Source organism: Antechinus flavipes, chromosome 5, assembly GCF_016432865.1.
Source record: "Antechinus flavipes isolate AdamAnt ecotype Samford, QLD, Australia chromosome 5, AdamAnt_v2, whole genome shotgun sequence".
Taxonomy (NCBI): Eukaryota; Metazoa; Chordata; class Mammalia; order Dasyuromorphia; family Dasyuridae; genus Antechinus; species Antechinus flavipes.
This window is the reverse complement of record NC_067402.1, coordinates 171,636,905-171,650,270: the sequence shown is the minus strand read 5'-3', so window position 1 is coordinate 171,650,270 and position 13,366 is coordinate 171,636,905. Positions and strand designations below refer to the sequence as shown.

At 34.7% G+C, this 13,366-nt stretch overlaps 1 protein-coding gene across 4 annotated transcripts in view; it reads right to left on the bottom strand.

The window, feature by feature from the left end:
• Positions 1-13,366, bottom strand: part of PRKCQ (protein kinase C theta) — a 188,903-nt gene that overhangs the window by 7,612 nt on the left and 167,925 nt on the right. For all 4 annotated transcript variants that reach the window (XM_051961551.1, XM_051961550.1, XM_051961553.1 and 1 more), the window contains exon 16: positions 11,139-11,327. In XM_051961551.1, coding sequence (XP_051817511.1) covers positions 11,139-11,327 — 189 coding nt within the window. The remainder of the gene's footprint in view (positions 1-11,138; positions 11,328-13,366) is intronic.

The window sequence follows — 13,366 nt, the reverse complement described above, 5'->3', positions numbered from 1 at the left end:
GAAATCACTAGTCTAGTCACTCCAACAAAACAAAACAAATCCAAATCAAATCTAAAAAGCCCCCACCCTCACAGATATTTAAAAATACTCTTCTGTGAGCAGAGTGCATTGTTAGGCAGGAAATTTCACTAATGCACCCTTCCTGTCCTGTTAGAGTTGAGAGTCCAATAGGAAGAGGTGACATATATACAAATAACTCTTAATATAAAATGAGAGATGCTAAGTGTGTAAGAGAGTTACAATGTGTTCTATGAAATCTAAGGAGGAAATAAGGGAAAACTTCCTGAAATGCTGATATTTGTATTTAGCTTTAAAGATTGTGCAGGAATTATATAGGGAATTGGGAGAGAAGAAGGATGACATTCTGGGCATAGGGAACAGCATGAGCTAAGGTATGGCGTTATATGGCACATATATAGAAGGTGGCCAATAGTCTAGTTTACACAAAAAATATGTGGAAAGGAATAGAGCCATAGACTCATAGGTTTAGAGCTAGAATTCATGAACTTTAGAATTCATGTAGATATCCCTCCCTCACCTCCATTTTACAGGCGAGAAAATGAGAAATGACTGGCTCAAGACCACACAGGTATTAAGTGGAAGAGCTGTGATTTTAACTTGAGTCTAGATTCCAAATCCATTCTTCAAATCTGCAAAATACAGTCTTCAACAGGCATTGAGATAAGGTTTCTTGCTGAGCATGCTTGAACTCATAGCCATAGCCTCAAGGTTAACATATCTAAAACTGACCTTTGTCTTCTGATTTTTTTTTAAAATTAATTATTTTTCCTAGCTATCCAAACTTAAGATCTCAGTCATCTTTCACTTATTCTTTTCCCTTATACCCCATACATTCTTGAACTCTGTTCATTCTTTGTAATTATCCTTTTATTTATTTCTTATTTTCCATGTTTACTGTCACTTTTTGATCTGTTATCAATTCATGCTTGAAATAATGTAATATCCTTATAACCAATTTCATTGTTCTTCTTAAAGGTGAACATTTTCTTATTCTACTCTCCATATATCAAAAGATTATCCTTAAAACAGCTTTTCTCACATAACTTTATTGTTCAGAAACCTTCAGTGATTCCCAACTGCCTAGAGTAGATGTTCTTCAACTTTTTTGTGTTATGGATTTCTATTACCCACCCTGAACTATTAGCATTCTGATGAAACTTATGGACCTCTCCTTAGAATAATAATTAAAATGTATTTTATAGATATATGTATATATATTAATATATTAAATAAAATACATAGGATTGCAAAAGAAACCAGTTATATTAAAATAGATATAAAAATATTTTTAAAAAAGTTCATGGACCGCAGGCTAAGAATTTCTGGCCTAGAGAATCAAGTACCAATTCCCAAATGTGGCATTCAAGGACCTTCACAAAATATGTCCAATCTACCTTTCCAATCTTACCTTCCATCATCCTCCTAGCAAAGCTTTAAATTCCAGTTAAATGAATTTCTTCCCAGTCTTCTAAATCTGATTTGTACATGCCTGCTTCTATGTCTCTGCCTATGCTCTTTGCTACATTTGGAATGTTACTCTTTTATTTATCTACAAAACCTTGCTCATTCCTTAAGGCCCAGTCTGACTCATACCTCCTCTCCTGACCATCAAGTTTGAATTATTAAATTTACTGGTGACTCTGAGCAAGTGACTTAATCCCTCTGAGCCTCACTTTGTTCATCTGTAAAGTGGGAAGATTGGATTATATGACCTTTAGGTTCATATATAGGTTCAATTCTAAATCTCTAATCCTAATCTTCCTAATTTAATAGATATGATTGTGTTAAATTCATACTAAAAACCCTTCAGAGATTCCCTCCTGGATAAAATATAAAGTTGCTAGCCTGATATTTAAAGGTTTTCTACAAGTTGGCTCTGTTCTACCTTTTCTGACTCATTTCATGATATTCCCCATCACATACTCAACATTTTAGGCCAATTTAACAATTATCAGTTGTTCCCAGTTCTTTTCTTACATTCTCTGGGCATTCACATTGCCCAGGGATTCTTAACCTTGGTTCCATAATTTCAGGGGGAACCTGGTTGGGAAAATTTATTTCTTTAATTCAATGTAATTGACTTCCTTTGTACTTTGCATTTTATTTCATGCATTTACAAACATGATTCTGCAAAGCAGCCATTGCTTTCACCAGTCAGCTAAATAGGTCCTAGATATATAAAAAAGGTTCAGAACCCTTGGTATAGACCATCCTGCATACTGAAACATATACTCTTCACAACTCTTGCCTTTTAAATCCTTTTTCTTCTTTGATTTTCCTCCATTCCTAATTGAAAATTCTTTCCCTTTTCAAATTTCTCTAGAGCAGTTTGTTGGGATTTCTCATTTGTCTTAACATATCAATCCTTTTGCTATACTTCTTATACTGTGGCATAGTTTCCTTGTTAAAGCAGAAGATTTTGGAGGGCAGAAATTGTTTCATTTATTCTTTATATCCCTAGTGCCTCACATAGTACCTGGCAGATAGGATATGTTTGTTGATTTGAATGGAATTTTTGCAAAGCTAGATTTTAGAAAATTAACTTAATTCCTTCTTTTTCTGTAAATATGGACATCATGTGGATACAAATTTAGCATTCTGAAAAACATCCTTTTAAAGTTTTTCAAATATTTTTGCTGTAAGGCAGGCTAGTCACATGGCATATTGCCTCACCAAATCACTACGGCTTTTGCTTGCAAACCTGCCCATATGAGAAATATAACTCAAAGGTTCTCTTTCATGATCTCCCAGGGAGGATATATGTATTCCCTCTTTTCCTATTGTCCTTTATCTATTTGATTTCCCCCAGGGAATTAAAGCTAACATTTCAAAGGACAGAAAAGAAATTGAAAAAACTTCAGATTTAAATAAAACATGTCTAGGACTTTAAGGAAGAATAAAGTCTAAACATTGGACCTAGAAAAAGAACAGTTCTCCTGGGTGTCTAGGTTTATTTTTGGACAACTTTAGGTTTTAAAAATTAGTCTTAAAAGTTATTCTTAATTGTTTATAAAGATCATCATTATTTTTAAAGTCAAGCCATGAAAGATAATTGGCAGGAACCTGAATAAGAAAGTAATCAAAGGCTGATCCTCTTTTGGCATTTATATTCTAGATATTATTTTAATTTCTTGTACCTTAGCTGCATTTTCCAATTTCAAATCTTCAATAACTCTCCTTTACTAAAGAATCAAGTCTAGTCACTAATGAATGCAGCTCAGGCTCAGCTTTGTTCTAATTAACTATGTGAGTTATGGCAAGTCACTTCATTGCAACTTAGTTTCCTCATATATAAAATAATTTCTAAGTCTCCTTCCAGTTTTACTATGTGTTATTCTGTGATTCTTTATACTGTTACTTTGTGATTTCCTAGCTTGGCATTCAAGGCTTTCCATAGTCTGGCACTAATGTATGTATGCAGTGTTACCTTGTGTTACTCTTTACTCCCCTGGATGAAACTTCTGTCCCAGTCACATTAGTATACTCACTGCATGCCATATGTCATGTATCTTCTTGCCTCTGCATTTTACTCATTCCGTTTTCTCTGCTTGGGCTGCCCTCCATCCCAAACCCTGCTCATTCTTTATGCCTCAGTTCTGGTCACACCTTATCTGAGCATCTTCCCTTGACTATTTAAGCCTACAGTCATCTCTTCCTCAGCTGATCTCTTTGCTCCATTGTATTCTGTATCATATTGTCAGTTATCTTATTTAAGACAACCCAATAAATAATTATTAAGAACCCACTACATGTAAGTCATTGTATTAAAAGCTAAGAACACAAAGATTAAAAAAAATCAAAACCAAATAGTTCTGGTTCTTAAAGAGTTTATATTCTATCAGATTATAACAATCTACACTGGACTTTGCATTTAAGCTGCAGAAATGCCTTAGATAACAACAGATAAAAAACAAAGCTAAAACTCCATATCCATATACCTAATGTATCCTATTTCTTCAATCAGATGGTCCCCAAGGGCAGGGATCACATCTCGTACCTCTTTGTTTTGCCTATAACATTTAGCACAATTCTTTGAATATAGTAAAAAAAAAAACCCTTATACATAAATATTTGCTGACTGATGAATCTCTATCTAATACACCTTTACCTTTAAGGTAGTTGGCTTAGTAGATAGATTGCAGTACCTGAATCCCAGAAGACCTGAGTCCAAATCCTACTTCAGATACTTACTAGCTGTATGAGCCTGGACAAGTCATTTAATCTCTATCTGCCTCAATTTCCTAATCTGTGAAATGGATATAAGAATAGTGTCTGTCTTCCAGGGTAGCTGTGAGGATTGAATGAGATAATATTTATAAAGTATTTTCAAAACCTTAAGACCTATTACTACTTATAATTATGATGATGTAAGTATTTATTTTCTTCTCTTCATCTTTCTTAGGTTTTCCTTTTCCTCCTCTTTCTTCTCCCTTTCCATCTTCTCTCCTTTCATCCCTTGCCCTCTCCTCTCCTCTCCTTCCCTTCCCTTCTCTTCTCCACTCCTTGTATTAACAGTCAACATACTTTGTACCAAATGAAACAAATTCAAATGGGGACAGTAATAGATCATAAGACTGAATTGAGAAGACAGCTTTCTGTTGCCAATAGGGAATGACCTCCTTGATTCAAATCCAATGAGTTTAGAAAAGAATTATATCTACAATGTCCCTAAGGATTTAGCTTCAGATGAATAAGTTAGGATTTTTCCTTCCAACCCTCTGCAGAAACCAAGGATCAAGCTATATAGTAATTCAATTTTGCAAAAGGATGGTAATAACATATTACTTGACTAGACCAGAAATAGTGAAGAAGATATAGAGTTGAAAATGCAAGCATTCTATTCTCTTCTTTGCCCTCTTTATCCTGTAGTTATCTTGTTTGTCCATAGTTGTTTGCAAATTGCCCCTTCTATTAGACTGTGAGCTCCTTGACAGCAGGGACTGGTTTTTATCTTTCTTTATAGCCTCACTGCTTGGTATACAGTAGGTGTTTAATAAATGCTGCTGACTTGACTTTCCAGGAGTTAGAGGAGCACTCAGATTATAGTGGCTCCCTTTTCTCTCTCTAGCTCTATGCCAAAACTCAGTTTAGAGAGACTTCCTTTCCTTTTGGGCAAAGCAGCAGCCAGCACTAGGAGAGCCAATCATTTTATTTTCTGGGAAGCTTGTATGTTATTATTTTGGGCTGAATCTGGGGCCCTTCTACTGAGGTAGAACTGCAACTCACCTTTGAGAGTCATTTGGGACATTGAAAGATTAAGTTTTTGGTCACACAGTAAGTGGGTGTCAACAGTAGGACTTGAACCCAGTTATTCATGACCTCAAAGCTATCCCTATGTCTGCTGTGCCACACTGTTTCTTAATTTTGAGGGTTATAGGAAGAATTATACCTTTAATATATATAGTCATAGATTTGTTTGTTAAAGTTGAACCAGAAATTTCCCTGATTTCTCATTGTGAACAAATTTTTCTATTTCAGAAAGTTGCCTTTTTTTTATTAAGTAAAATTCAGTTGCCCTCCTTCACACATATCATAATGTTTTGTTTCCCACTTTTTTCAAATATCTTGGCAGCTAATTTTCTGGAGAGGAGAATAAATTTTACTCAAAAAACCCTTCCTACAACACAATGCTGGTAACAAGCCAGTCCTTCTTTTGATTCATCTTCTACTTTATTAGTATCCTTTAATCTTTCTAAATAGCATGGGGTCTTTGGGTTCCATTTTGATCAACACTAATATAATGTAAAGAATATAGGCCTGTGAGAAGAGAGAGGTTGTGGTTTTATTACCGGCTCCATTTTTTTTAGAGTGTATGTATGGGGATGATCTATTCTTAGGGAAGTTCATCAATTGGAAAACTTAGTAAATAACTTTTTTTTTTTTTTTTTTACTTTTTGTTTATTTGTTTTTTATTATTGACTCCCTCCCTTCCTTCCTTCATTTCTACTGGTTCTGATTTTGGATTTGGAAAGTTCTATACTGCTTACAATTTTAACCATGTTTTAACTTCTAACTCGGTGATTAAAGATAATTTACCACTCTAAAAAGTATCTTGATTGGATTTTTAAACATATTACAATTTAACAGATTCAAAACTAGTTCCATAGCTCATTGTAAATATTCAAATCCTGAAAGAACAGCTAATGTGAGTCAGTAAGCAAAACTTCTTGAGACCTCATTTTAAAGTATCTTTGGAAAATAGGAAGCAAAAGAAATGGACACTTTCCCATACTTCCCTATCCAATCCAATATCTATCTTCTTGGAACAGGGTAGCAAGGCAGACCTTTGACTGCTACATCATGGACTGATGTTCATCAGAGTGTGGGTCTCCAGTCTTGGTCTCTATGGTTCTTTGTGTCTATCTGTGTTCCTTTGGGTGTCAGTTATTTCTTTTATGTATCCAGATTTTCTTTCTCTGGGATGGGAGGGAGTGCTTATGGCTGGTAGCTCTTGAGGGCATCTCCTTAAAATTTTCTTAATCTTTTATCAACCTATACTCTATTCTTTTCTGTTTTGTATATTCTTTTATCCTTCCTTGTCTTTCCCTTTTAAACATATTTCTTTCTTTTTGGTACACATAAGATGTTTTGCTAATAACTCAAAAACAAATATGAATCATATAATCATAGGATTCAGAGTTAGTAGGGACCTTAGGGATAATGAAATTCAATTCCATTTTATAAAGGGAACTGAGGCAAAGAGAGATGTAGGGAATTCTGGATTAAAAAAGCTTCATTTAGCAACATAGAAAAGTACCTGATCTTCAGCTTATAGTCTTGGAGAATTCCTTTAGAGAATTACACAGGGTCCCACAGCATATTAGAGGCAGGTTTTGAATACAGACCAACTCTCCCTCCACTATGCACATTGCCCTTTCATTCTCAGAGTTAAAAAAAATTCTTATAATAATCCTGTGAGAAAAGATAATGAAAGTATTATCTTTATTTAACAGATTGGGAAATTGGGGCTTGGATAGATTAAGCTAGGTATTATGCTGAGATATGAAGTCTCTTGACTTCAAATTCATTGTGTTTTCCATGTATATGATATAGCTTCTCACCATGTTGAATTTATACTCAGAATCCATTCTATAGAACGAAAAATTGTCTTGTGAGCTGAATATATTTATTCTTGTATTTCTTTATCTTCCAGGAAAAATAAAAATAAAATTTATAAGTGGGGGGGGCACCCTGAGACTCTGATTTCCATGTCCATTCTTCTTTCTAGTTCTACACAGCAGAGTAAATTGCTATCCTCTTTTTAGCAAATCAGAGAGTGCCCCAGGGTCCTGGATTTGGCAGGAGACTTCATGTAGGTTGGAATCAGCAGATCTGGGGAAGGGAGCTGGGCTGGGGAAATAAATTCTCATGAAGAAAGACTTGCCTTTGTCCATAAAGGCTGTCAAGAAGGCTGGTTTACATTTATAGGAAATAGTAGGCCTGTTACATAAACAGCCAGCATGCAGTTTGGGTTTTGTTAAATTTATCTGGTTGTCCAGAGGGGAATCAGCTCAAGTCTATTGAGGTCTGCCACCAGTGCTCAGCACTTGTCAGCTGGTGACATATAAGTGCCTGAGAAATTTTGTCTTCTATCTTTCAACTCTTCTCAGAAGCATTTCTTTCATAAGAGATTTAAAAGAAAATAAAAAAGATACTTCTATAAAAAGATGTTTTTCTGGGGCTTTCGATTTCCATCATTTTCCAAACAAATGTACAAGACACTATATATTGAATAAGCTGTTATTCAATCATTTCAGTCATGTCTGATTCTTTGTAACCCTGTTTGGAGTTTTCTTGGAATAGTTTGCCATTTCCTTCTCCAGCTCATTTTACAAATGAGAAAACAGAGTAAATGGGATTAAGTGACTTACTCAAGATCATACCACTTAGTAAGTGTTGGAGGCTGCATTTGAACTTAGGTCTTCATGACTCCACGCCTGACTAACTGTTCATCTTTACTATACTATGTTAATACTTTGTGAATGCTAAAGGTTATAGAATTCTGGTATGAATATTGTCTAATGCCATTTCCTTTGGGGAAAATTCTGTCTTACTCAGCAGCATTTCTAGAAGATCTCGCACCTGGAAGATTTTACATTGTTAGACTTTATATGTCCTACAGGATACATGGAATCAATAAAGAAAGAGTATTGGGATTGAAGCAGTAGACTTGGCTTCAGATTTTTTTCTTTTTGCATGATCTTGGGCATGTTATTGAGTCTGAGTTTCCAAATATATAAAATTAAGATAATATTTATCTTCTATTAGCTCACTAGATGATGAGGAAAATGATTTTTAAGCTTTAAAGTGCTATATATATGTGCAAGTCATAATAATAATAATTAAATATGCATGCTTATATAGATAATGGGTAATTCTCATCATATAAAATATACATATATATTTTATTATATACACAAACACATATATGTATATACACAGGGGGCAACTAAGTGGCACAATGGATAGAACACTAGCCTTGAAGTCAGGAGGACCTGAGTTCAAATGCGACCTCAGTCACTTAACACTTCCAAGTTCTGTGACCCTGGACAAGTCTCTTAACCCCAACTGCCTCAGCAAAAAAAAGGCACAAAGATTGAACATCACGAATCTACACAGAGTTAATATGTGACTGAACTGGGATTCAATCTCATACTTTTTAAAAATCTTATTTTTATGAAATCTTTCATTTTTTATTATCAGTCTCATTTCTGTATATTTTTTCTCCCACCCAGTGAATTCATCCAAATTAATTGGATAAAAGCAGAAATAGAGGCCCAGAGATGTGAGATTAATTGTTTAAGGTCACCTAATAAAAGGAAGGCATATGGGGGATAGTGGGTCAATATAATGGTCCATAACAGTGATATTTAAGGCTACAGTTGCTAGAACCTGTGAGTGAGACAATGTGTCCAAACTATGCCTAGGAAAAGGTCATGAAATCCTCATCTGCTAGAGTATAATTTAATGAAAACACATGTCAGCCCAAGTTTCATGCTCCTTTACCAATTAATATCCTCAATCGATTTATTTTAGTTCCTTTAATAAGTGCTCCACCCTAGGCTAAAGAATCTATTTTCTGTACTCTTCAGATTTCATGCTAGCTTCTGCCTCTGGAAATGACATTATTATAACCTGAAGTGAACTCTTTCCTACCCTCTGCAAAGGTTCTTAAAATCATATTCAAAATTCACTTCTTGAAGTAGTCACTGATTAATTCCACCTGTCATCAGCTACTCACATTCCTTTAGCACATTTAGGGAATTTTCATGGTCTATCAAACATGTTTATCCCCACCTTTCCTCCCCTCTCTCCTCCTCTCCTTTCTCTCCTCTTCCCTTGTTTCTCTGTCCTCCTCTCTCCCTCTCTCCTCTGCTTTTCCTTGTCCCTCCCTCCCTCTTTCTCTCCTTCCTTTTTTTCTTCCCTCTCTCCCTCCCTCCCTCCATCCCTCCCTCCTTATTTCTTTCCTCCCTTCCTCCTTCCTTTCCTCCCTCCTTCTTTCTTCCTTGCAATTGTCGTTAAGTGACTTGCCCAGAATCACACAGCCAGTAAGTATCAAGTGTCTGAAATTGGACTTAAACTCAGGTCTTCCTGACTCCAAGGCTATTGTTCCTTACTGTACCACCTATCCTGCTTTTCAGTTGTAAGTTCCTGGAAGTCACTTATACATTACTGGAGGTAATGTAAAATTACTGGAGCTCTTCCAAAGGCTCAGTGACCATGAGAGGATTCTCGTTTAAGTATAACCCAGACAATATGGTTTTTGAGATTTCACAGGATCACAGAGCTAGAGCTGGAAGAGAACCATGACTCTTCGATTAAGGGAGGAGGTCACTCAGGCTCAGGGATGTTAAATGACTCATCTTAATGCACACAGGTAGCATTCATCAGAATCAAGATTTGAACCCACATCCTGTGACTATAGTTTTGTTGTTGAATTGTTTCAGTTATGTCTGACTCTTCTTGACTCCACTTGAGGTCTCCTTGGTCTCACATAATTTAGAAACATGCTGTATCCTCCTTATTTAACAAAAAACTGCTTAAGGGAAAGGAATTATCATTTTTCATCTTTCATCTTTATATTCTTTCTTCTAACATAATACTTAACATAAAATAGATAATTGATAAAAGATTTTTGGAACTTTTTTAAGTAAGGGAAACTGTTTGAAAATGTTTGTAGCAACTGTTTTTCTGGTGGCAAGAAATTGGAAAATGAGTGGTACCTCTCAAATGGGGAATGGCTGAATAAGTTAAGGAATAGGAATGTAATGGAATATTATTGTGCTGTAAGAAATGATGAGCAGACTGATTTCACAAAAGGCTGACATGAACTGATGCTGAGTAAAGTGAGCAGCACCAGGAGAACACTGTACACAGGAACAGCAAGATTGTGTCATGATCAAGTATGACAGACTTAGCACTGCTTAGCAATTCAGCATTCTATGACAATTCCAATAGACTTGGGATGGAAAATGCCATCTGCATCCAGAGGGACAATTATGGAGAATAAATGAGTATTGAAGCATACTATTTTCATTTTTTTGTTTGCTTTTTCTTTCTCATGTTTTTTTTTCTCCTTTTGTTCTGATTTTTCTTTCACAACATGACAAATATGAAAATGTTTAAAATGATTGTATATAAATAAAACCTATGTCAGATTACTATTGTGAGAAGAGTGGAGGTAAGGAAAGGAGGGAGAAAAAAAACTGGAAATAAAATCTTACAAAAATGAATGTTGAAAACTATCTTCACATGTAATTGGAAAAATAAACGAGTACTAAGAAAAAATAAAATTAGGGTAACTTTCTAACTTCTTATTACATTTGAGTTTTCCAGCTTAATAATTATTTATTAAGTGCCTACTATCTGTTAGGTACGTACTAAGCACTGGGAATACAAAAAAAAGTAAAAGATAGTTCCTTTCCTCAAGAACCCTATAATCTAATGTAGTAGATAACACAAATATATACAAACAAGTTTTCTACAGGATAATAGAAAACAATTAAAAGCAAGGAAACAAATAGGAAGAAATATGGAGGAAGAGTCAACAACAAACAAAAATCTAATCTCAAACATGGAAATGCTCAGGGGTTTCTTCTTTTGATTTGATGTCTTACCTTTACTAAAAGATCTTTGGCATCTTTCTGAAGCCAGTTTGGGTATAAGGGATTGTCCATTCTGATAGAGTGGAACAGCTCTTCTTCATCTTGGCCATGGAAAGGTGACTGACCAATTAGCATTTCATAGAGGAGGACACCGAAGGACCACCAGTCGACAGAAGTGTTGTATTTCTGACCCAACAAGATCTGTATACCCACAAGGAATAGAGTCATAAAAATATATTAGAGAATTACTGAATTCTAGAGTAGAAAAGTAAATACAGCTCATTTTAGTTTTGGACAGTCTTTATTAAGATAAAATCTGCTTCCAAGTTATGTTTTGTTTTCTGACATCACAGAGAATAAGTCTAATAATTCCTCTTTCATATAATAGATTTTCAAGATTAATTGAATAGAATTTAATATTATGTGCTCTATACTAGACATAATCTAGTTGGTCAATATTTACTAAATCATGATACCCAGAAATGAACACAGCTTTCTAAATGTGGTCCATTGACTGATAACCTCCCTTGTTCTATATATTTCAGTTAATAGGAGGGATAGCATGAAGGGATGGAAAGAATAATTGATTTGGAAATCAGAGATGAAGATTATATTCCTACTTTTCATTTGTGACTATTTCATGACTACAAGGAAATCAATTGCCCCACTGGATTTCTGGTTTCTTTATTTATAAAATATATCTAAAGAGCTTCAGAAAAAAAGAAAAATTATAGGGAAGGAGAGAGATCTGAAAAAATTAGTGATGAGCAGCTAGATGAATAAAGTGCTGGGCTTGAAATCAGGAAGCCTTTTCTTCCTGAGGTCAATCTGGCTTCAGACACTTACTAGCTATGTGACCTTGGGCAAATCATTTCATCCTTTTTCCTCAGTTTTATGGCAAACCACTCTAGTTTATTCACCAAGAAAACCCCAGATGAGGACATGAAGAATTGAACATGACAAAAATGACTGCACAACATCAACAAATTTTCATTAAAAAATAGGGAGGAATCACCAAATTATAGCCAGGGAGTTTAGTAACAAATCCTGGCAGAATAGGCCTGGCTGTTTTTATAAAGGAAATCAGTAATTGTTAAAGGCTAGGGTAGGCTCATTAAGAATAAGCTATTTCAAACTAATCTCCTTCTTTTTAAAAATTATTTTTTAAATTTTGTATAGTGTTACTAGAGAAGTAGAATGTTGTAGATATAGTCTACTGATATTTCAGCAGAACATTTGACAACATCTGTCATTGTAGGCTTGTGGACAAGATGCAAAGATATGGACTAGATAACAGTGCAACTAGGTGAATCCAGAACTGATTGAATGATTGGGCCCAAAGAATAATCAGGGATTAATGGTAGATTATCTTGGAAAGAGGCTTCTAGGAAGCATTTCAAATATTTGGCTTTGGTTCTTTGCTATTTAGTAATTTTATCAATGATTATTTTGGAGGCATGCAGAGCATTCTTATCTGATTTGCATTTGAAGGTTAGAGACATAGCTAATACATTGGATGACAAATATGAAAAAGAATTGATAGGTTAGAATGTGTGCTACTTTGAATAAAATGAATTAATTGCATAAGTAAAGGATGGGGAGAGGCATGAAGAAATAACTTTATGTAGGAAAATAAAAAAAAATCATGTATGAGAAAAAAATCTGGAAAATTTAGTAGACTGGTAGCTCAATATGAATCAACACTGCAACATCCAAAAAAAATGTGATTTTAAATTGACTTTAAGAGTGTAGCCATAGCAAAGAAAGTATTAGTTCTGCTTTGCCTTTCCTGATTAAAGTAAATTTGGAATATTATCAATTATTCAATTATTTTTAAGCATTCACAGGCCAGAACTATGTTGGATGCTGGGAACACAAAGAGAAAAATAAAATAAAATCATGCTTGCCCTTGAGGAACTTACATTTCTAAAGGGGGATTCAACATGTATATATATATGTATATATATATACATATATATATATATACACATACATATACAGAAGTATATTTGTATACATACATATGCACATGTATATATATACATCTGTTTATGTATTTTCACAAAAAACAAATATAAGTTAAACTTCTTCAGGAAATGCACCAGAAGGGGTGGGTAAGGGGAAAGGTCACTTTGTAGATGGTGGTATGTGAGCTGAATCTGGAAGGAAACTAAGTATACAAAGAGGTACAGTCAAAGGGATGCATTTCATCCAGTCAGTGGACTACCAATCCACCAAGC